General features: G+C 47.5%; 1 protein-coding gene across 9 annotated transcripts in view; it reads left to right on the forward strand.

Moving 5' to 3' along the window:
• The window catches only part of TTC7B (tetratricopeptide repeat domain 7B), a 241,385-nt gene that overhangs the window by 117,363 nt on the left and 99,608 nt on the right, over positions 1 to 24,414 (forward strand). For all 9 annotated transcript variants that reach the window (XM_059055632.2, XM_059055627.2, XM_067027900.1 and 6 more), the window contains 4 exons: positions 2,399 to 2,462; positions 6,528 to 6,665; positions 22,819 to 22,902; positions 23,910 to 24,014. In XM_059055632.2, the coding sequence (XP_058911615.1) occupies positions 2,399 to 2,462; positions 6,528 to 6,665; positions 22,819 to 22,902; positions 23,910 to 24,014 (391 nt within the window). The remainder of the gene's footprint in view (positions 1 to 2,398; positions 2,463 to 6,527; positions 6,666 to 22,818; positions 22,903 to 23,909; positions 24,015 to 24,414) is intronic.

Below are 24,414 nucleotides of genomic sequence, written 5' to 3' on the forward strand. Positions count from 1 at the left end.
GGGCAGGGAAGAGGGAAAGAATGGCCAGAAATAGATCTAGAGAATTCATAATTGTGGAGAAGGGGGCATTCCGGGGGGTAGTTTTTCAGGCATGTCTCTTAAAACTATCCTTTCCCCCTCCCCCGCCCCCCACCTCTTCCTGCCAGCCCTGAGAACTTTGCAGCACCCCTACGCACCCATCTTTCCTGCCTTGAAAAGAAGGGTAGAGGAAGTAGAATTAGAATCAGTTAATGTGCTACTTGTTAGCAGCTCTAGTAAAAATAACACAACCTTACATTTAAGTAGGCTAGATGGCTCAAATGGAATTGGGGGATTATCTCTGGACTGAATTTGCTGGTGTTAAGTCATGATTAGAATGGGCTCCCTCTCTTTTCAATTAGTCTGGACAATGCAGAACTGGGTAGCTGTGAAAAAAATGATTAATAGTTCTGCTTTATTTATAAGGTCCCAACTGCATGTAAGCATGAGCCAGGATATCAGGAACTGATTGTTGGATGGGGATGGACACAGACACACACACAGACACACAGGCACACAGACATACACACACATGAGCAATGAGCATTCTTTTTTTTTTTTTTTTTTTTTTTTTTTTTGGCGGTACGCGGGCCTCTCACTGCTGTGGCCTCTCCCGTTGCGGAGCACAGGCTCCAGACGCTGCGCAGGCTTAGCGGCCGTGGCTCGTGGGCCCAGCCGCCCCGCGGCATGTGGGATCCTCCCGGACCAGGGCACGAACCCGTGTCCCCTGCATCGGCAGGAGGACTCTCAACCACTGCGCCACCAGGGAAGCCCGAGCATTCTTACTACAAAGCCTGTTGGCTCTATTTCTGAATTTAAGGGGAAAGAAATGTTCCATCTTCCAAAAACCCAAATCACCTCAAGTTCCTTCTTTAAGGAGGTCACCAGAATTCTGCTTCTCACTCACAGGCCAGATCTTTTATAAAATTTTAGCCCTGCAAGAGCAATAGGATCCATCCCACAGGTGGTTTCCTTACCTCCAGGGATGACCAAATTGTGAAGAGAGTATCAGTCACTAGACTTTTCTGTCTTACTCCTCATGGCCCTTTGACACAATACAAAATTTGCCAGCACTTTAAAGAGAACAAATATTTGTAATCATTTGGAAAACATTTTTTGGCCATTTTTTGGGGGGAAATCATCCCTTCTCTTAAGTGATTATAATATTACCCCTGGGAAGATGTAAATTTAGTCTTTATTTAGTCATCTCCAAAACATCCAGGAGTCTTTTTAACCAAGTTCATTTTTATTGCACTCTTCTACCATTCCACAAAAAAGAGTTGATGGGACTTCCCTGGCAGTCCAGTGGTTAAAACTCTGCGCTTCCACTGCAAGGGGTGCGGGCTTGATCCCTGGTGGGGCAACTAAGATCCCACATGCCCGCCTGGCATGGCTGAAAAACAAACAAACAAAAAAACAAGAACCGAAAAACAAAGAAACAGAGTTGAGTTTGGCCCAACTAGTGATAAGACTTACAATTCTACTCAAAGGATGCTAGAACTTTAGAACGGGGGAAAATGCTGGAGGGTTTGTTTTTTTTTTTTTTTTTCCGGCTGTGCCCCGCGGCTTGTGGGATCCTAGTTCCCTAACCAGGGATTGAACCCCCGGCCCCCGGACGATGAGAGTGCAGAGTCCTAACCACTGGACCACCAGAGAATTCCCTGGAGGTCTTTTAAAATGCTCAAAGCACAAAAAATGGGATATAGGGAAGGGAGACCAGAGTTATGTTTGGTTTTTATTGTTCTTTAATCCTGAGCAACATTGAGCTTAAAAGCTTTTTATTTTAATCCAAGATGGTAGGGTTCAGCCAAATCCCATAAAGTTGAAGAATAAGACAGCTCCTGTGTGCCACCCCGTAGTACACGTGTGTTTGAGTAAGATAGCTCACTAAGTTCTTACAGTATTCTAGAAATCATTCACACTCTAAAATTGCTTCCTATCTCCTATTTCATCTAAATGACCATATACAATACGCCAGCTAGCAAGTAAGAGGTAAGAAGAGTACCATATAGTGAAATGTCTTCAGTTTATACCTCGTAATGGGTTTAGGAGAAAGCTTGTGTTATTTAGATAACGTCAGTTTGTAGTGATCAAAATTTCTGCCTCTATAATAGGCACAAACGTTCTTTGGGCTTTTAACTTGGTTTGTACAGCTTTACCCGGCTGCCTGCTATTAAAATGCGTAGTTAAAATGTATACATTCCATAGATTACCATAGAAATAAACAAATTAATTCAGGGGCCCAGATTATACAGTGTTTTTCATGGGTTCTACACTATAGAAAAACCTGGAAGCTGTTAGCCCTTCAGTTCTGCTCTTAGTCATGTATGTTGTGTTATTTTGAAATTGCCATATATCAAAGTCAATTTTCTTTATACAGCATTTTTTGTCCTCAAGAAAATACTGAAGAAGCCCTGTTGTTATTGCTGATTAGTGAATCAATGGTGAGTAGAATGTGTTTTTACATTTTTCTTTCCCCTGTTCCTATGGCCCCTGTTTTGATATGGTGACTCCATCAGGATAGTGATTCTTTTTCTTTGGAGAAGAGTACTTTCCAAAGGGAATACCTGATGGGAAAAAAAACTATAGTGGTTTAAAAAAAAGGGACGTTTCTAATTCTTGGACTGGCCAGATATGTCCCTGGGTCAGCCTGGAGCATGGAGCTTCTCTTCCCTTAGTGCATTCATTTATCCACCAAGTACTGACTGAACACTAACACAGTTGTATATGGGTAACTACAGCTAAAATGACCACCAAAGGAGCCTTGAAAGGGGAAAGAAGCCCCCAAAAGGTAACCTTTAATGAGCCTTCTCCATTTGCCTTGGTGGGAGGGAGAATTGGGGGCTGAAACAGTTGTATACTTGAACCTCTGGTTTCCATAGCAGCAGCCTGATGAAACTGCCTCGTCCTCCTGCCCAGGTCCTCGCCCCAAGCCCCCACCTGTTTCCCAGGCATCACAGAGCCCAAGCCCAGAGAGCCCACTCCTGTTACCTGGCTCTGCTGTTGTGAGGGAGTTTTTGCCAGACCATCAAATTCCTTTGAAATGTTTTCTTAGTGTTTGGCCAGGATATCAAATGTAGGTCTACAATTTCATCGCTCATCATTTACTGGGTTTCTACTCTGCATATTGCTAGACATGACAGGCCAGCTTGAAACATTCTGGAGTAATCTGTGCTATAGTAGTTAATACCTTGGCAAGTAGACGGTGTCTGCTGAGCACCTGAGCAGAACAGCAAACCCCTGGAACTTGCAGGGACCTAGGGGTCCTCACATCCACCTAGTTATTTAGACGAGGGACCGGAGGCCCAGAGCAGGCAGAATGGAGGCATCAGGCAGTGGTCTGCTGCTCCTTCTAGCAGAGCACCCTGCCTTCTTCCATAACTCCCACCCCACCAGGCAAGCAGGAGGAGAAAGGAGGAGGAAAAGGAGTCATAACTAAAGCAAGAGAAGGTGTTCCCTTTTTCCCCAAGCAGACAGTTTAAGTGGAGGCATGAAATACACTTGGGGAGAAAGCCTTAGAAACGGAGCACAAGAGGAATGCCTGTGTGCTGAGTGAAAGAGGGGCAAAAGAGGCTGGGATCAGGCAGGCAGCGTAGCTTTCTTGCCTTAAGTGAAAGCTTTGGGTGCTCTTGTTCTGTGAAATGGCCCCGAGATGTGTATAAGAGCGAGACTGCTTGAGTCACCGCTTCTTTTTATTTGGGAGCCCTCTGACATCATTGGCCCTACTTCCTCTGAAGGAAACAGGTTGCCCCTGCGGCTTATCTTTCCTTGACTGTCAGCTGGTGACTTAGGACGGTGTCGTTTACATCCTCTACTCTACCTTGGCACAGACGTGGAGGCACATATGTGCACAGGCTGGCGCCCAGTGGCCTCCAGTAACTGGTGTTCAGACGGGCAGATCTCACCGTCGTCAGTTCTGTGGGGGGGGGTGGGGGCTGCCCACACAGCCCTCATCGCTGGACTCTTCACAACCTGGCACTTAGCTTCCTTTGGGCAGACTTGGTTCGTAACAGTGTAAAAATTCTGAAAGCGTGGTGAGCCATACACTTTCGATTTCTTGGACAACTCTGATTGAAAGTATTGAGTTCTTTTGTCAGATCATGTGTTCCAGACTGGAATTTGGGAAACATGGCCACGTCTCTAGAATGCTCGCTCCAAGTGTTGTTGTCTTGGGAGTGATGTCCCCAGCTCTCCTGCTCCCTCCTTGAAGTGGTAGAAACTAGTAATACTCAAAGTTCGGATCCCCGGAGACAGTCAAATCTGACTCTGTCGTATTTAATTTCCAGGAAGTCTCTTCAGAGGATGGTGAAATCCAATGACAGTAAATATGAAGGACTGGGTTGCCAACCAAAATGGTTATGTTCTCCCTGTAAATCATTCCTTAGTTACGTAGGTAGGGATCTAAATTAAGTCGCCTTTGGAAGTCTTTCTTCACGTCCCTTGACTCCTTGATTTTTTTCAGTTTTAAGACCGAAAATAGATGTGCTCAATTTCAGCACCAAAATGAGAATTGCCGGGCTTTTTTGGTGTCTGAGAAAATTGTATTCTTTCCTGGTCCTAATTTTAACTTAGAAGCATAAATTTGTCCATAGTCCCTCCACCTACAAGAACTCATTTGGAATTGAACTGCGTTCTTACCTCAAATCAAATTACTTTCCCCAGGAGAAAGGGGTTATCAGAACCATATTAGTACAGCTACCACTGAGACAGTGTTCTGGGACGTTTATTATTTGTGGACCTGTTTGAGGTTCTATATTGTACCTTTTTAATCAAAAAGCACTGATAGACTTTTTCTTTTAAAAAGAAAAAAAAAAAAAAAACGCATTTGGGCATAACCTGAAAATCTCTCTTAAATGGTGTTTTGTCCTGTTCCCTTCTCTACCAAGCATTGATCTCAATATGGAACAATTAGAGGAAATAAATAAAATGAGACCACTTACAGCAGGCCGTATTTTCCTCAGAGCTTCTTTTGTTGGGTCGAAAGGCACTCCTAACAAGAAAAACTTAGAATGAAATCTTCAAAAGCAGGCTTGTTTCCATAAGAGATGACTCACTTTGTAGGAAGTGGCCTGTCATATATTCTTATTTGTCTTTGACATTTAAGAGTAAGGAGTTTTAAAGGGAGTAAGTACTGACAGGAGGCTACAAGTCAATGCCTTGGACTCACACGAAAGAAAGCACTCACCTCGTTAGTGAGCTGGAGGTTGTGTGCGTGGCCTTTATGAGTGTCAGGCAGGAAGGTAGACATCAGCCCACCTGGACCAGTGACCCTCGTCCTGAACGTGCCACTTCCATGGGGAGAACGGAGGGGCCCTTTCTGTGCTCCTAGGGATGGACTTCTGTTCATTAGCAAGGAAAAGAAGACAGGAAAAATCTAACTTTATTGATACTGACCTCCCTATTAGGAAGAAAAGGAAAATGAGCTATGTTTAGAGTCTCCAGTACATGTGATATGTCTGGAGGAATCGGGGAAGAAATTTCAAAAGTAATGAGGACTTCCCTGGTGGCGCAGTGGTTGAGAGTCCGCCTGCCGATGCAGGGGACACGGGTTCATGCCCCAGTCCGGGAAGATCCCACGTGCCGCGGAGCGGCTGGGCCCGTGAGCCATGGCCGCTGAGCCTGCGCGTCCGGAACCTGTGCTCCGCAACCAGAGAGGCCACAACAGTGAGAGGCCCACGTAACGCAAAAAAAAAAAATAATAATAATAATAATAATAATAATGAAAACAAGTCACTGGGAAGAGCGGTTGATTTCTAGATAGATGAGATGAATAAGCTTGAAGGCACCTGCTGTATTTCTGTGCTAAGCAGTGGGGGAGTGACATAGGCATGCCCTGGTGTTCTCCTGGGTCCTCTGTGCTAACGTCTTTTAAAACAAAAATCCGTTTGCTTCTTGCTGTCTCTTGTACCTCTGTTTTGTGCTTCCCTAAACAAAGTTGAATTCGTTTCTGTAGTCTGTTCCAGTGAAGATGTCATATAGGGATTTGAACGTGGCTTGGGTGAGAGAGGAAAAGTACGCTATATCTCTGTTGGACTGATGGAACTTGATGACACCGTTTGGTGATGGGACGTGTGGGGCGGGGAGTTTTCTCCCACTCTTTAATGTACAGCAGAAGCAGGATCTACAAGTGAGGCGCAGCAGGGCTTCCCTTGGTGGGTGACTCTGCTGCCCCAGAGCGCCGCTGTGTCTGCACTGTGGCCCCGAGTCTGTGAACCGGAGCCCAGGAGGGACCACCCTGCTTTGCATCGACTCCTAAAGCTTCCTCCAGACGCCTGCTGACACGGACAAGTGCCCGCCAGGCCTTCAGTGTTTGGATAATACCCCGTTGCCACGTGCTGTGGTGCTCTGGGGATTTTGAATAAATGACCCCTGGCTCATTTGTGCCCTTGTCTCCAGACCCTCGGCAAGCTCTCAGGGGCAGGAGAGCCTGGACGGCTTCTCTGCGCACGGTGACAGCTGTGTGCACGGGCTAGCTCACCGTCTGCTTCTCTCTTCTGTGTTGTTTTCAGGCCAACCGGGACGCTGTGCTGAGCAGGATACCTGAGCACAAGAGCGACCGCCTCATCAGTTTACAGAGTGCGTCTGTGGTCTATGACTTACTGACCATCGCTCTTGGGAGAAGAGGCCAGTATGAGATGCTGTCAGAGGTACAGCCCTTGAGTCTGGTTGACTTCCAGCAGTGGGTAGTGCTAGCAGTACCAGCACTGGGAAGAGCTGTGGGACCTGGTCTTGTCCCCACCCCCCGTCGCTGGCAGCCAGGTGACCTTGGGCCCATCACTTAACTTTGGTTTCCACCTCTGCAAAACGCGAATTGGGCTAAACGCTTAGGTGGTGGAATTCATTGGTGGTCACCTCCTACCAAGGGTCCATCAACCCACTGGGGTGAGTTCACGTACGAGAGAAGGCAAGCGTTTCTCAAGCGGTTTCTCTTTCAGCGTTAATTTCCACCGTAACCCCAATCTCCCATCTGTGATATTAATTTCCTTGTAAAACAGGTTTTATTTTGTATAAAGTATCGATGCATAACTCCTGGTGCACTGGCGGCTTCCAGCACGGCGTACGTCGGGTGAGCTGGTACAGGCTTCTCGGGAAGTAAACGCTGTCGTCACGTAGAGTCTTTTACTTGTTCGGAAGAGACCCCAGTTGCTTCCAGATCTTGTACCAGGCATTGCCATCTCGTTCCCTCAGCTGCTAAGAAACATTTAGGATGGAAGCCTGACAGTTTTACAGTTTCAGAAGAAGCTGGTTAATCCGAGGCTGCGGTTATACATTAGAGTCCCTGCCCAGAATACCAGATCCACCCTGGTCGGGGCTAAATCAGTAACAAGATCATTTTCTCTTCTCTTTAGTGGAGTAAAAGGAAAGAAGGGAAGAAAGACAACTCCTTTTGTCAAAATGCACTTTTCCATGTTATTTATCTTTCTTTTTCTAAATTTACACACATTGCAACAGCCTCCGGGCACGAGGACAGGGAATGAAATACAGTAACAGATTGGCTGAAATCAGATAAGCACCCAGCTCACCCTGTAGCCTGCCTGCCGGTGCATTTGCCACATTAGGCAGGAGCCTTGGAGAACAGATGAGCCTGCGTGGCTTGGCTCTTTTTTTAGTCTTTGGTTTGGTGACTATACAGGGCAATGGTTACTCAGTCTTCAAAAAAAAAAGCCCTCGCAATCTGGCTTAGATAAGGCAATGAGTCCAGATGTTCCTGTCATACACGGTACACCCCCTGGGACACTGCCCAGGCTTGGGATTGGCCCAGATTCTTTACCACCCCGGGGGCTTTGGCTTCCTGACACCCCCTCCTTCTGGCCAGCTTACTTCCTGTCCGCCGCTTCCACCAAGGAGCCCATCTGTGGGGAGAGTGCCACGCAGCTCACAGCTGAGTTCTCTTAAGGTGAACTCCCCTCCACCCCCGACAAACTACTAAAGGTTTCTCGGAGGCCAATGTTGAGCGTGGTTCGCACATCTGCTTTCCTCCCATCACGTAGCAACAGAACCTGTCCCCAGCTTGAAATTCACCTGCGTCCGCAGCAGGTGTGAGGAGCCTGAGGCTGACAGGCTGCACGGCCCCTGCCCACAGGCTTCTCAAGTGACTCCAGGGGCACGGCTGTCATCCTAGCGGCATTCCTCCGCGAGCCCGCAGCTCCCTGGCATGGGCGTCTGCCCGGCGCGGAATCCTGGGACCTTGTCTTCAGCCAGATGACTTTCACCTTGACATCACATGTAGCTTCATCTCGTGGTGATGACCTGACGCCCAAGTCACTGGGTAGTCCGGTCGGTTGCCGGAGCCTTTGCAATTCAGAATATGCTCTAGTCACATTGACAACAGTGGAAACAGCATCAGGGTTTGCCTTGAAGGTGCTGGAGCAGAATGGTGGAAGAGAGGGAAATTTATCACTGTATATCCTTCGGAGCCTTTTGAATTTCGTGCCGTATCTGTGTTTTATCTATTAAACATATAAATCGATGGATCAAATATATATATAATAGAGGACATTCATTTCTTTAACACATATAAATGCAACCCCTGGTTCTGTGTCAGGGGCCGTGGGCCAGGCGGGGTCCCTGTCCGTGAGCGGCTCCCAGCCTAGAGGAAGGCAGCCAAGCAGCAGGCAGTTGCCATCTGGGCTGGCTGCTTGCTGGGGGGTCTCCACACAGGGTCTCATCCAGTAATGAAGGATCTGAATCCTTGCCCTTAGCTTTTCTTGCTCTTTCTACTTAGTTTTGCAGATGGAGCTTCCCCCAGTACACATTTGGTGGCCATGGTGAAGCAGATATAAGTAGAGCTGTCTTAGGAAGGCACAGGTGCACAGCATCTCGAGGGCTGGCCCCAGTTTTGGAGAGCTCGCCTCCTGGAGGAGGGTCTTGGTCCGCCCTTGGCTGAGCACGGACCCCTCTCCCTTGGTCTCAGGCCACGACTTAAAGTGTCCCGCTTCCCTCATTGGCTGGGGTTTCCTTCCTCTCTCCATCCCTCCCTCCCTCCTTCCCTCCCTCCCTCCCTCCCTCCCTCCCTTCTTTCCTCCCTCCTTCCCTCCCTCCCTTCCTTCCTCCCTCCTTCCCTCCCTTCCCTCCTTCCCCTTTTTTTCCCCCCAATTTGTATTGTATGTTTCCTTCCTCCCCACCCTTCCTTTCTTTCTTCTCATCTGCTCTTCCATTTCCTGAGGCCTTTAGGTTAAAAGGCTAACTGGATTTTTTTAAATTGCGGTAAATTTACATAACATACACTCAGCCATTTTAAAAGGTACAATTCAGTGGCATTTAGTACATTCATGCTGTTGTACAACCATCACCTCTAATTTCAAAACACCTTCATCACCCTGAAAGGAAACCCGGTCCCTATTAAGCAGTTGTTCCCCATTCCTCCCTCCCCCCAGGCCCCATCAGCTACTAATCTGCTTTCTGACCCTGTGGATTTACCTGTTTTGAGTATTTCGTGTAAATGGAAGCATCCATTATATGACCTTTTGTGTCTGGCTTCTTTCACTTGGCATAATGCTTTCAGGGTCATCCACAGTGTGGCATGTACCCTTCCTTTTTATGGCTGAGTAACATCCCATTGTATGGATAGAGCACGATTTGTTTCTCCATTTATCAGTTGGTGGACATTTGGCTGTGGCGACAGTGCTGCTGTGGAGTAACTGGATCTTAAACTTCCTACGTTATTTCTCTGGGCCCCGCGGATGTTGGGATTATCATCATCATCCACGTGGCGCTTGTTTATATCCTCTCTTCATCTGCTGCATCGTCACCACAGGAATCTTTCGCAAACACCCTTCTGTTGAGAAATATTTCATGGCTGTCCCCCTTGCCCCTTCTTTTTTTTTTTTTTTTTTTTGCGGTACACGGGCCTCTCACTGCTGTGGCCTCTCCCGTTGCGGAGCGCAGGCTCCGGACACGCAGGCTCAGCGGCCATGGCTCACGGGCCCAGCCGCTCCGCGGCACGTGGGATCTTCCCGGACCGGGGCACGAACCTGCGTCCCCTGCATCGGCAGGCGGACTCTCAACCACTGCGCCACCAGGGAAGCCCCTCCCTTGCCCCTTCTTTTTCTCCCTCTTTTTATTTTGTTTTGCTTTCCTTTTCCTCCTATGATGAAAACAACTTCATAGTCTTTCTGCCCCGTGCTACAGCCCAGCAGACTCCCTGAAGAATCAGACATTACATACAGACACGGAGAAGAAAAAAGTCACTGAGAATCCCACTCTCCTGAAAGAGTTGACTCCCCGCTGACATTTTAGAGATCACTTTGTCCCGTATCTCTTTATGAACAAGTGCATATACATCTATGTAAGTTTCAAGGAGTGGGACAGTCTCATAGACATTTTATTGCGGATATTCCCCATCATTCTCCCCTCCATTGACTTCTCCACCCCAGCCCTGCCTCCTGGACCCCCAAACCCGGGTCAGCCATCTCGTGTGTCCTGGGCACAGGCCCTAGAGTCAGAGAGCTTCGGTTTGAGTTCTGGTTCTGCCGCTGACTAGTTGTGTGATCCCGGCAAGTCATTAACCTCTTATGCCTCAGTCTTTCCTTCTGTGAAATAGGAATAATAATCACACCTATGTCAGATCATTCTGAGGGTTACTCGCTAATTCATGTGAAGTGCTCAGAACAGAGCCCTACACGTAGAGCTCCTTAAACAGCAGTCGTGTGCTACTGTGCTGTTTCTACCTCTGTGTGCCCAGGAGTTGCCAGACATGGGGGAAGCAACTAAGTATACAAAAACAGTATCTTGTCTTCCCGAAACTTCCAGTCTAGATAGGGAAATCAGAAAGCAACACATGGAAAGGTAACCGGTTAGAGAAGACTAGATAGTGCAAGGCACATTAATTGCAGGTGAAGGGACTGGGCCAGGTGCAGCAGAGCTGGCAGGTTGGAGGTGCCAGGGAGAATGACAAACAGCCGATGTGTGAATTGGCTCTTCCGGGCCTGACAGGAATTAAGTCTAAGAGCAGAGGAACCCCCTCATTATCAAGGTCACGGAGGTGCAGGGACATGAGGCCTCGCTCTCATGGAGGGAGGAGAAGAGGCGAGGATATTGGGTGGAAAGCGTGGAGCCAGGTCGCCAGGCCCTGACGTGTCTGGCACATCACCCTTCAGCTGCTCTGCGAGCAGATTCTCTTTGCCTCTGTGCCGCTGCAGGAATCTTCCTTTCTTCTGGGTGGAATCTTTCATGAACAGCAGAGTTCACCTCCACCAGGCTGCTGTGAGAGAAGAGGTCTCGCCTCCTCCTCACCCTGTCCTCATACCTTCCCCCCTTCTCCTGTCCCCACACAGCGTCAACACTTCTGCATCAGGACGCAGCTGGTGCGGGCCCAGGCGCTCCCACACCAGCAGGGACAGGGCGGGTGGCCCCCAGTCCATCTTCTCATAGCCCCTCCTGTCACGACACCTTTGTGTGTGTCGTAAGCAATGTGCAGACTCCGCCCTTTAAGAACGGTGCTTATGCGGGGAGCAGAGCCACTTTGCAAAAAAAAAAAAAACCTCTCCTCTCTGTCTCTGTGGTTCAAGATGGAAGGCTCCCCGCGCATCTCAAGATGGGCTGCTTCCTTGTGTGCCCACACGGTGCCTTTCTCTCGGGGCGCCATTCAGCAGGATCCTGGACAAGGAGCGCTGTGTGCAAAGGGAATTCAAACCAAAGGAGCATCACATCCTCATCCTGACAGGTTTAAATATAAGCGCAATGGTTACTGTATCTCCAGTGCTAGGAGTTTTCATGTTTTTAAAGACTGATATGAAGCCCTGCTGAAAGGTTTGTGTAGGAAGGAACACTTCTTTTTCTCCCCCTTTTTAAACAGTAGCACTAGTTGGCATGGCAACCTGCGCTATTAAAAGTAAAGCAACAAGCACCGCTTTCTCTGTTTTTTAGAATGAACCCAAGCTGCTAAGGAATTGTTTCTTGAATTTGACTATTAATGGCTCCATTTTGACAGAATGTTTTGGGGTCCTTTTTGAAGGGTGTGTGTATCCCCTCTACATAGACATGGCAGCTTTAAAGACAGAAATGGTATTTTTATCTTTCCTGTTGAATTCGTATTCATTTGTTGATGGTAAATCTCAACAACTTTATAGTTCTGTGGGTAGAACTGTCTGGCTAGTGCTTGTACCAAAGGGGCGTCTACACATCCCTACCCCAAACACTTATTTAATCAGGGAGCCTTGTAGAAAACACTTGAACGTCTAACTACATCTGCTTAACCTGCCTATCCTTTGTTAGTTTACATTAACATTTGGTATTTCATGCAGCCCCACTCACTCTGCAGAAATCCAGCCTTGACCTACATGCCAGGGTCCCTAGAAGGCATCAGGGTGGCCTGATGCAGATGGAGCCGCAGACTTCTGAGAAATCAAGGCAGAGCGTTTGGTTTGTGATAGATGCACAATAAAAACTTGCTGAATAAACCCGTGCTTCAAAACCAATGTACATTCTCATCCTGCTTTTCTTTGGTTTGGGGGTAAACTGTCCCTGGATGTGCAATGAGTGTATCTTCCCCAGGTAGGCCCAAAGGTTAAAGGTCATTTACTTGGGAAATAGCAGAGGAAGAGGTGGGCCCTGCTTGGGGCAGAGCACTGACTGAGGCAGATCCCAACTCCAGTCCAGCTTTGGGGGTCAGCCCAGTAGGGATCAACTACATCATTTTTGAACAACAGGCCTGCCCTGAAGAGTCTCAGCCACTGACATGGCCACAGGTATCTATATTCCCACCATTATGGGTATGTTTTGTTTTGTTTTGCGGTACGCGGGCCTCTCACCGTTGTGGCCTCTCCCGTTGCGGAGCACAGCCTCCGGACGCGCAGGCTCAGCGACCATGGCTCGTGGGCCCAGCCGCTCCGCGGCATGTGGGATCTTCCCGGACCGGGGCACGAACCCGTGTCTGCTGCGTCGGCAGGTGGACTCTCAACCACTGCGCCACCAGGGAAGCCCCTATGGGTGTGTTTTTTGAATTAAGCATCATTGTTCTCTTCTTACGGCCCTCAAGGGAAAACATTTTTCAACTTAAAAAATGCCATATTAACCATTTTAAAATATACAATTCAGTGGCATTAATTGGATTCACAATGTTGCGTAACCATTATGTCTGTTTCCAAACTTTTCCATCACCCCAAACAGAAACTCCGTACCTATTAAGCAATACTCCCCATTCCCACAACCCCGATAACCTGGTAACCTCTAAGCTACTTTTTGTGTCTATGAATTTGCCTGTTCTGGGTACACTATACAAATGGAATCATGCAATACTAGTTTTTTGTTTCTGGCTGATTTCACTTAGCCTAATGTTTTCAAGGTTCAGCTATGTTGTAATGATATATCTGATAGCATGTATCAGAACTGCATTCCTTTTTATAGCTGAATAATATTCCATTGTGTGTATAGGCCACATTTTGTTTATTCATTCATCTGTTGATGGACGTGTGGATTGTTTTCACCTTTTGGCTATTGTGAATAATGCTGTGATGGACACAGGTGTACACGTATCTGAGCTCCTGTTTGCAGTTCTTTTGGGTATGTGTCCAAGAGTAAAATTGCCAGGTCACATGGTAATTCTATGTTTAACTTTCTGAAGAACTACCAAACTGTTTTTCACGGCAGCTGCACCATTGTATGTTCCAAGCAGCAAGGCACAAGTGTTCCAGTTTCTCCACATTCTCACCCACGCTTTTATTTTTTCTTTTTGTTTTTTTGCTGTTGTTGTTGTATTATAGCCATTCTAGTAGGTGTGAAATGGTATCTCATTGTCAGTTCGCCTGTTGACTCATGATGTTGAACATCTTTTCACGTGCATATTCATCATTTGCGTATCTTGTTGGGACAAATGTCTGTTCAAGACCTTTGCCCATTTTTTAAAAAAATTATTTTTTTATTTATCTACTTTTGGCTGCTTTGGGTCTTCGTTGCTGCGTGCGGGCTTTCTGTAGTTGCGTCGAGCGGGGGCTACTCTTCGTTGTGGTACACGGGCTTCTCATTGTGGTGGCTTCTCTTGTTGCAGAGCACGGACTCTAGGCGCCTGGGCTTCAGTAGTTGTGGCCCGTGGGCTCTAGCCGCAGGCTCAGTAGTTGTGGCGCCTGAGCTTAGTTGCTCTGCGGCATGTGGGATCTTCCCGGACCAGGAATCGAACCCATGTCTCCTGCGTTGGCAGGAGGATTCTTAACCACTGCACCACCAGGGAAGTCCCCTTTGCCCATTTTTACATTGGGCTGTTTGTCTTTTTGTTGTTGAGTTATAGGAGTTCTTTATTTAATGTGGATAAAAACCTTAACAGATACATGATTTGCAAACACTTTTTCCCATTCTGTAGGTTGTCTTTTCACTTTCTTGATGATGTCCTCTGATGCACACAGGTTTTTAGTTCTGAAGTCTAGTGTACTGATGTTTTTCTTTTGTTGCTCATGCTTTTGGTGTCATATCTAAGAATCCATTGCCAAATCCAAGGTCATGAAGGTTTGTCTGTGGCCCCCCTTAAAGGACATCCAGAAGAATGGGTCCTAACATTCGACCTATATTCAAGCATTCGTTGAACACCCACTTTGCGTAAAACACACCTCTGGGGAGCACCTGGGACACCTTACTTCCCTCCCTACATCGTGTGTGTGTCAAGGGGCCACCATGGTTGAAGTCCCTGGTGCCCAGAGCCAGGGGAGAAGGACTGAAAACAAAGACCAAAGGATGAGGGCAGTTGGGCAGGGAGGAGGGAGAGGAATGAAAGGTCCATTTCCTGAATTTAGGGATTCATTTTGTAAGAATAACAAAGGGCTACATCAGCAAAAGAGCGGGTAGAACGGTATTTGAGTAGAAACCTGGCGACCCTTTACTCACTGTGCAAACTTGATCCAGTTGCTTCACATCCTCGAAGGGAGAGTGTGCCGGAGGGTGGCGTCCAGCGTTCACGCTCTGTAATAAAGTCTGTGACCTTTGAAAAACAACCCACTCTCTACTCCTCCCACCATGGCCAGAGGCAGCGGTGGCCTCTAATTTAAGCATCTGCCCAAGTAATAAAGGTTTGACACTCCTCTGCTTGGAGTCATATCGCTGTTTCAGGGCATAAAGAGAAACAGGAAGTGGGGGCACGGATGTGGGGTTTGCTCTGTTTTATTTCCAGTTTAAGGGGAGAAAACTTGAGCAAGCCTTGATGGGTGTCGTCTATGTTTTCTCAAAACTGGGCAGGAGCACTTTTATTTGTAGCTGAGGGTCCCATCAGCCTGACTTTTCGAAGCTTTCCCTGGCCCCAGACTCCTGGTAGAGTAGATCTCTCGAACTCCACTTTAATTTGTACTTTTATATGCAGTTAATTTAGAAATAAGGGCTCTGGCCTGAGCATCATGAGACCTGGCTTCGAATTTCAAGGCTGCCACCGTGTGACCCTGGGCTGGTCCTATCTCCTCTCTCTGGGTCTTAGTTTCCATGTCCTTAGCAAAGTAAGAATGGGATGAGATAATCTTGAAGGTCAACACGCTCTCTGATTATATCAATCTGTGTGTCTAAGATAGTGGTCCAAAATGTCTAAATTGCTTAGATAGCTTTTCATTGCTTAGATAGTTTTTCATTGCTAAAGTAAGCAAATGAAATATTATTCATATACCATGTTAAATTTTTTAAAATTGTCACACACCTGCCAGGAATTACATTTATTAATTGACTCATTAAGTATATACGATGTAGAACAGAAAACCTTCCTAGTCAACTGAAGGATTTAGGTTATGAGAACTTGTAGGATATGGCCAGCCTGTCCACAAAGGTGAATAATGAAGACAATTCTCTATGTTGTTTGTTCTATTTTAATAGTGATAAATTTTATACTTCCCCTCCAGGCTCAATTTGAGGGGTATCTGATTATTTTATTCCTGCCCCCCTCCCCCATGGGTTTTTGAATCTCACCATTGAATTCCAAATATAGATGTTGGCTTTTCCTTGCTTGTGGTATTATTGTACAGCTGTCACTGCCATGCACCCAGTTCGTGTAATTGGGCTTTGCATACTAGGAAGGTAATTGCTAAATCCTTTTCTTCTGCCAGAAGAACTTCTCATCCCTGAGGCCCCCTCAGAGATGGCTGGTTTATGAAAAGCCAAAATAGGAGACTGGAAAGGATGAGCTCTTGCTACCAAAAGGAAAGAACATTTTTGGAAGTGCCATTTTGACTACCACTCAAATGATTAGGATGCCAGTTAGAGTCTAATTATTGTCCTACCAAATATTCTTGGTACTAAATGAATGTTATCTGGGATTTAGAGAGAGGTGGCAGTGAGTCTGATTACAGCAAATGGGCCTGTCTTTCCTGGTAGAGATAATACTGTTGCCAAATCCATCTTCTTTTCTTGCAAGGGAGATGATTTGGAGATGTCACCTGCTGTTTTGTGCGGGTGACTCAGGCGTCTGCAGATCTGAATTGGAGTCCATGTCCCTCTCTCCAGGGCCACACTGCCGCCTCTCCGCTGGACATTGGAAGTGGAAAAGGGCCAGCTCTCATCTCCCCCTTTCCACTTAGGGGCTCCCTTCCTCTCTCCCTCCACCCTCCACTGGCACCCCAGCCCCGTTCCCAGGGCTCCTCCCTGCAGATCTAGCCCTGCAGCAGCATCCACTACTTCTTTGTCTCATGAAAGCGGCATCAGCAGAAGCATGTTCATTGCATTCACTCTGTGCCAGACACTCTTCTGAGCATTTTGCATGTATTACTTCCTTTAACCCTATAACATCCCTCTGTCTGGTGAGTGAGGCATTTGCATTAAGCTTAGGCAGTCTGGCCTTAGAGCCGCTGCCGTCAGCACGCGCTGCTCTCCTCTCAGCCTCAAGCCGCCTCTGCTCTTCCTCTCCAGCCACCAGCCAGGCTGGGTCTGGGGGACCGAAACCGCCTCTTATATGCACCCCACTCCCGTCTGTCTCCATCCTGCAACACCTACATCTTCTTCCATTTTCATTAGTACCTCTTTTAGACTGGAACCGTTATTGAAATGTGAATTATCTCACTTTATAGCATATATTCTGTTCCCAGGCTCCCTACTTCATTAAAACTGGAATTTTTAAATTTATGGACAAGATGTTATGCTATCTGTGATCTGCATCACAATAATATGTTGGGGAGAAATGGGTAGGGATATAAATGAAACAGGGTTGAGAATTGAGTTGGTAGTTGAAATAGGGTGAAGGGTACATGGGGATTTATTATGCTATCTCCCCTATCTTTGTCTGTGTTTGAAAGTTTTCAATAATAAAAAATTTTTACCACCAAACTTCTTATTTATATCAAAGGCAATTAACTCACAGGGGACAGGAATAGTGATAATACAAATTTTTAAGAAGGAAAAAAATCTGGAAATTTTTACTCTGTCACATACATGTGTGTTTAAGGTGCTTAAAAGGGATAGCCAAACAACTGGGCTGAGCAAAGACCTAGTCTAAGGGACAGAGGCTGTGGATAGCAGATGCTCCAGTGACATGCCAAGTTCCCTTTGGTCTTAGATGCATTCTTTGGAAGAGCGCTTCCTTTGTGATTGAGGTATGTCGAGCTGAGTGCTTAGAGATTTATATAATCTCAGTGTTTACAGGAACATAGGGGAGGACAATGTTACATAGCCTAGCAGTACGCTTGGCATCAGGATTCCAGGAGCATCTGGAGCTGTCTGGGCACTTTTTCAGAGCCAGCTGCCGTCATTGTATAGAGGATGCCAAGAGCCCACAGGAAGACAGAGCCATCGGTTCTGAGGCCGGAGCGCAAATACTTTTGAATTGGGGTGAAGGGTTAATTTGTAATTGTTGGTTTGCATTTCCTAACTCTCTTTATGACACCCCGATGGCTTATAATGGGATGTGGATAGTTATAGTTATGAGAATGGGGTCCGATCTGGGAGGAGCCTGTGAAAGATCTGCAGTGTAGAGGAAACCGTGGCCTGTGTACATCTTTGTCAAATCGTGCACCTTGGAGATGGGCCACTGCGGTGCTGGTGGACATCTCTGGGACCTGTGAAGTTTCCTGAAAATTCTGCAAGCTGGAAAGGCCTCAGTCCTCAGGGCTTCAGGGATCCCCAAGAGGACACAGGAGCGAGGGCCCCTCAGCGGTAAAATATATTGTTGAATCTCGGAAATATTTCAGGGAACGTGTGGCATTTTTAGGAGGCTCTTATTTAGCTATACTTTGCTTTATGCAGTACGGGTGGGCCCAGTCAGTTGAGTGGCTTATCTGTAATCAACGTCTCAGAGGCGGTGGAGTGCTATGGATAAGCGATCCAGCTCTGGAACCAGGCCGCCTCGGTGCACATCCTGGATCTGCCACACCTCTCTGAGACCCTGCATGGTCACAGGGCAGAGTTGTGCTCCATTTCCCTCCTCTGTAAATGTAACAGTACCTGCTTGGACCTTGTTGGGCCATTAGGACCAGCGAACGAGGCAGTTCTTGTAAAGCAATTAGAAGAGCACCTGGCTGCAGTGTTAGCAAAGAGCTTGTTGTCTCAGCGAGTCTGGGCTGTTGTAACAAAATACCACAGACTGCGTGGCTTGTACACAACAAACGTTTATTTCTCACAGTTCTGGAGGCTGGGAAGTCCAAGATCGTGACTGGCAGGTTTGATGTCTGGTGAAGGCCTGCTTTCTGGTTGCAGACTGCTGCTGTTCACCCAGTGGAAGGGACAAGGGATCTCTCTGTGGCTCCGCCCTCGTGACCCAATCAACCCCAAAGGCCCTGCCTCCTAACAGGGCCATATTGGGGATTAGGTTTCAACATAAGAATTTTTGGGGGGAGACACAAACTTTTAGTCCATACCACTTATTAAGGAAATAATAAATGTGTATTCTAACAGTTTGGTTCCATAAAGTTGTACATTATTTTCAAGGGTCTCAGATTGAATCCTTTTCTAAAATGAGGCAACATTTTGTAAAGTAAGTAACTATTTCTGATATGATGTATTATACGTTTGAATTTTCCTATATTAAATTTGGGTAAAGTGATAGATGCCATGTTACATTTTCTCTCTTAATATAAGAATGTTAATTTTAGGTAATAGCTAACCTTTTTTTTAGCACCTACTAGCCTGTATCTGAAGTACTGTTCCTGTTGCTTATTATGTATTAACTAATTTAATCTTCCTGATGACTCTCTACATTAATTACTATTATATTTCTCATTTTACAGTGAGGAATGTGGGTATAGAGAAGTTAATTGGCTTGCCCCAATTCACACACTTAATCTGCGGTGATTCTTTATTTCTAGCCGCTGTACATGTCATGAATTCCCTATTCTGGAAGGTTCTCAGGCAGAAGTAATACAGCTACTTGTTGGGGGCTGGGTGGTAGGGGGTGCTATCAGAGGGGCCTGAAGCATTTGATTGGGTGCACCTTCAGAGCCTTGGCTGTAGGTAACAGACCTGACTTGTTAATTCAGGCAGAAGAGTCATGCATCTACCAATGCATATTGTTTAGCACACAGGATCCACAAAAGTCTAAAGAACAGGGGAGAGCAGAAATGAAGGAGGCAAGCCCCCTGCCCCAGTTTGGGAGGATACTGTTAACTCTGGAGGGCCTCCACCAACCCAGCTGCTACCGTGGCCCCCGGGCCTGGCCACGGAAAACAACTTCCAACAGCCAGTCCCCCTGCTCAGACCTCTGGATGCAGCTCGCTGGCAGGAGCATCTCAGTGGCCAGGCTCAGGTCACGTGACACACTCCAGTTGCTTCCCTCCTTCATTCACCCTTAGGTTTGGCACCTGGAAAGCAGAGTCTGTTCCCCTTTTGTCTAGGGTGTCCTTACCCCAACCCCTGCCTGAAAATAAACCGAAGAGTTTTGAGGTGACAGGCAGCAAAAATGACAAATGTCCCTTCTGTTGAGAGACTTCGACTAGATGCTTCCCAAGTTCCCTGGTAGCCCCACGATTCTGAGTCTACTCTTTAGGAGGGCTGGTATTTCCCTGGAGCACCTGGAATGGAGCTCTATACCCATTGGGCTTCCATGAACGTCTCTCACTGAGGATAATGAGTACGTTAGCCTTTGCCACAAAAGAAAATAAGGATGCACTTATTTATAGGCTCTAGCTTTTTGACTCAGAACAGGCTGTTTTCAGCTGTGAGCTCCTTTTGTTTATCAGGAAAGAAGTTGATATTTATCATTCTTCTTCACCAAAGGAGGCAGAAAAGCACTTACACCTTTAAATGTCTCTGTGCACATATTTAAGTGCTTAGTGTTATATTGCAATGAATCAGTTGAGTGGAGCTGTAGAACAAGCCTCATTTTTGATCATCATCTACCTACTTCTCTCCACATTACTGACTCCTTTGCCGAATTCCACCAATGTGATATCATTCTTGTTTCCTTCTTCCTCATCCCTCATCCCCCTTCCCTAAATCAGTTTCCAAGCACTGCTGGCTTTTCGCTGCTTGGCGTTCTCTCCTTAGTACCTGTCCTCCCCCATGTGTTCCCAGCCCATGCCACCCCACACCTGGGTTAAGTCTTCCCGCACCACCCCATCTTGCCCACTTGATCTTCTCCGCAAGCTGCTTTCCTCTTTTTACACCCACTGTGCTTCTTAAAGGCACAGCAATGCTTTCTTGTTGCTCATCTGTGTAGCAGAGCAGGTTAAGAGGGCTCTGGGGACAGAGTCAGGTCCCTGCTCTGCTATTCAGTGTTTTTATTCGTGAGAGGTATATCCAGAAGTAATTAACAAAAACCAGCATATAGGGAGGGCCTTAACCAAATATGAGTTTATTTTTTCCCCATGGCAGGAAGTCCGATGAGAGGCAGCTGCAACATCTCACGATATCAGAGGCCTGGCGCCTTCTCTCTTTCTGCTCAGTCATTCTGGAGAGTAGCATTTTGTCCTCACGCTTCTCACTTCCTGGCTGCCCCACCTCCAGTATTGAGCCTGTGTCCCGGGCAGAAGAAGGACCAGGGCTGAGGGCAAAGTGTATGCCAACTGCAGATGCCCTCCCCTTAACTTCTGCCAACATCCTGGTCTAGGATGGAGTCACATGTCCACCCCCGAGTTTTTGACTAAGTGTGTTTCCAGTGTGATCGAAATAAGGGAACAGGTGTCCATTTTACATCCTCCACCATCATTATGGGCTTATTAACTGCTTATACTTTGCTTTTTAATATATATTTTTTAGGGCAGGTTTTCACAGTAAACCAGCCAGCATAATATTTACTGTGACTTTCTCTGTGAAGACCATTTAAAATTCTGGAACTCTTTCCTCTCCTCTCACCCCTTCACTTTACCTCTATCGTGACCTTCCGTGTCACCTTCTCTGTGGCGCCCTTGTCTCTCGGCCCCAGCCCCCTGCTCCTCCCTCCTGTGCACCCATTAATCCTGAGCGGCCCACCTGTCCTTCTCCTCTGCCCCCGGGCTGCGTGGAGCATCGCTGGAGAAAAGTGGCCACACGGTGCCGTAGGTGCCACTGCATGTCCACACCAGTCTCTGCGGTGACCCTGATGGGAGCTCTCTGCCCTCTCAGGGTGAAGCTTTTGTTGTTGTTTAAGGCTTTTCTGTCCATTTAAAAACCTCCTTGGGAGAAGGCCTCACATGAGAGGCCCGTTGTTTCAGGGGCTTGGCTTTCTAATTCATCTCTGCACTTTCTTCTCTGCCTGCTTGTTCCCCTCAGGTTGCCTCCCCAGTCTCTCTTTCTCTCTGGCTCTTTCTCTGTCGTTCTCTCTAATAAACACACACACACACACACACACACACACACACACACACCTGCATACACAGACCTCCCGTGCCATGGGTATGCTCCTGGGTATGCAGGCCAGAGACTCTGGGGGCCCCCTTCACTCCCTACATCTCACCAGCCACCTGCTCCTTCCTTGGGTGGCCCTTCCTTGCTGATCCTAATTCAGACACATTTCTTGCTTCTGTCCTTGTTTCTGAAGTCCCTGGACCATTCTATCCACCTTATTCCTGGCCTTCATCCACCCCCCCCATCCCATGATCTTCCTTAGGTTCTGACGTGGTCGTGTCACTCTGTGCAGGAACCAGAGGCTCCTCACGGACTGAGTGACCTGCATCTGTAGATCTCCCGCCTTGGGCGGGCACTGAGGAGACAGAGAAGACAGGATCTCTGCCCTGGGTAGATTCTCAGAGTGGGACTGGGCTGGGCTGGGCTGGGCTGGGCTGGGGCGGGTGAAGATATCACGTTAACACAGGTATGAACTCTGGGAGCACAGAAGAGGGAGAACCAAAGCTGGGGAGGGAGAGGGAGATGGAACAACTCAGACAAGGAGCCGCCATGTCAGACCCTCAGTGACGTGGCCCCAGCCGCGCCTGCCTTCTGGCCCCCGTGCCCTCAGCTGGGTTTGTACTGGACCACTTGTCATTGGCACGTCGAAGCATATACTCTTTCGTGCCTCCACCTCTTTGTTTGTCCCCCTCTTCCCGGAGCACCGTTTCCAAATCCTAGCTGTGTTTTCTCCCTTCTCATCCAACAAAACTGGCTCAAGTACCAGGCTTCCAGGACGCCGTTCCTGATTCCCGTGACCACTTTCCCACAGTACTTTCTGTTTCCTCCTCTTGGGGCGCTTGTCAGTTGGGACCTTGTATTTGAGTAGTTCGTGTACCTGCCTCTTTGCCTGTATTGGATGAAAAGCTACTTGGGATCAAGGGTTGTGTTGTAGTCAACCGTGGATTGTCCCCCGCTTCTGGCCCAGTGGGCCGCCTCGGGGGGCTCCTCGGTAGGGGTTCGGTGGAGGAGGAGGAGGGCACTTTAAGCACTCCAGGGAAGCGGATTTGGTAGGACTTCTCTTAGTGTGCACAGACGCGTGCTCACACCTGTCCAGCTGCGACCCCGGCAACTCTTACCTGTCTGCATTTGTTCTTCTTTCCAAACCAGTGCTTAGAAAGAGCCATGAAGTTTGCCTTTGAGGAGTTCCACCTCTGGTACCAGTTTGCTCTGTCCCTCATGGCTGCTGGAAAAGTGAGTCTCCCTTCGTGACATGCAGTCCTCCGTGTTGATGGTTAACTTGAATTTCGTGGGATGACGTGATGCCTGGTAGATGTCTGCACCAGCTATTTGAAACGGTCCTGTGGTCATTTATAAATGAGCAATCGAAGTTAATTATTTGGGGGCCAACATGGACCCATCAATGAGAAGAAAATTTTGAAATTCTTGCCTTTTTCTAGTCATTGTAACTTTATTTATCTGAAGCTGTGGCTTCAACTAAGGTCAGTTCTTCACACTGACCCCGTTCACTCATTTGAAAGTGTAAACGATTCCTGGCAGGGGAAATCTGCTCATTACCTTTAGCAAGATGTGACATGAGGCAGTGTACGGTATTGGTTGAAAGCAAGGGCTGTGGAGAGAGAGGCCTGGCACTGCCCTCGAAGCCGTGTGACCCACTGAGGTCACTTAGCGTCTCAGCTTCCTCTTCCGTCTCATGGAGAAATGGTACCAACTTCATAGAATTGTCATCAGATACTGAGATGATACCCACAAGGTGTTTGGCATAGGACCCCCCAAAACAAACACACTCAATAAAGATAATAGCCACTGTTATTCTTGCTAATTTGGGCCCTTTCGTGAATTGTAAAGTCTGAGACACAAGATTATTTGGGCAAAGTGGAGTGGTATGCTTTCAATTCTGAATGGTATGCTTTCAATTAGATAGTTTCTTTTTTATAATAATGTAAACCTCCACTGTCTTTATTTTTTTTCCTTACTTTTACAATGGCTACACAAGCAGGGAATAAAAGCAGGCGGATTCCGGGGCAGCGTTTTCACTTGTTTTAACCGCAGTTTACTCCCCAGTCCCCCCAAAAGTTCCAAGCTCAGGTTGTCACCATCCCCAGGCCCTTGCTTCATTGGGTGAAAGTTGGAAAACCCCATTAAGAGGGTATCCTAACCAGAAACCCCACTGGGAAGGCTTTAGTGTTTGGTTCTGTCAAAAATTTTGAGTTTCACAGAAATGATCTCCTTTTGCCAAGTCTGCCCGCGCGGTGAAGGTGCTGAAAGAGTGCATCCGCCTGAAGCCGGACGACGCCACCATCCCGCTCCTGGCCGCAAAGCTGTGCATGGGCTCCCTTCACTGGGTGAGTGGGGCTGGGGCCCTCCGCAGGGTGCAGGGGCTGCCACCCTTTTGATTCCTAGGCAGAGAGGAAATAGTAGCAGTTCATCAGCTACACAAAAGCAAGGCCCTTCAGAGCCCCGGGCTTCTGGCCCCGGCTACAGCCCTCCTCAGGCCTCAACCCCACCCCAAGGACTTCGGGGAATCAGTCCAACTCCAGGTTTTCCTTTTCCATGGGAATGTGCTTCAAAAGTAGAAATGGTAAGCTGGCATTGCAATTCCGACTCAGATGCATCCTGTATGTAAGTCACATGGGACTGAAAAAGTCTATGCCACTCAGTGATTCCCTCGTAGGAGAGCCTGAGCTTCTCTGTAAAGCCAAGAGTCAACCTCTACTTTAGCTCATCTTTAAACCCAACTCCCTT

This window comes from Kogia breviceps, chromosome 3, assembly GCF_026419965.1.
Source record: "Kogia breviceps isolate mKogBre1 chromosome 3, mKogBre1 haplotype 1, whole genome shotgun sequence".
Lineage (NCBI taxonomy): Eukaryota > Metazoa > Chordata > Mammalia > Artiodactyla > Physeteridae > Kogia > Kogia breviceps.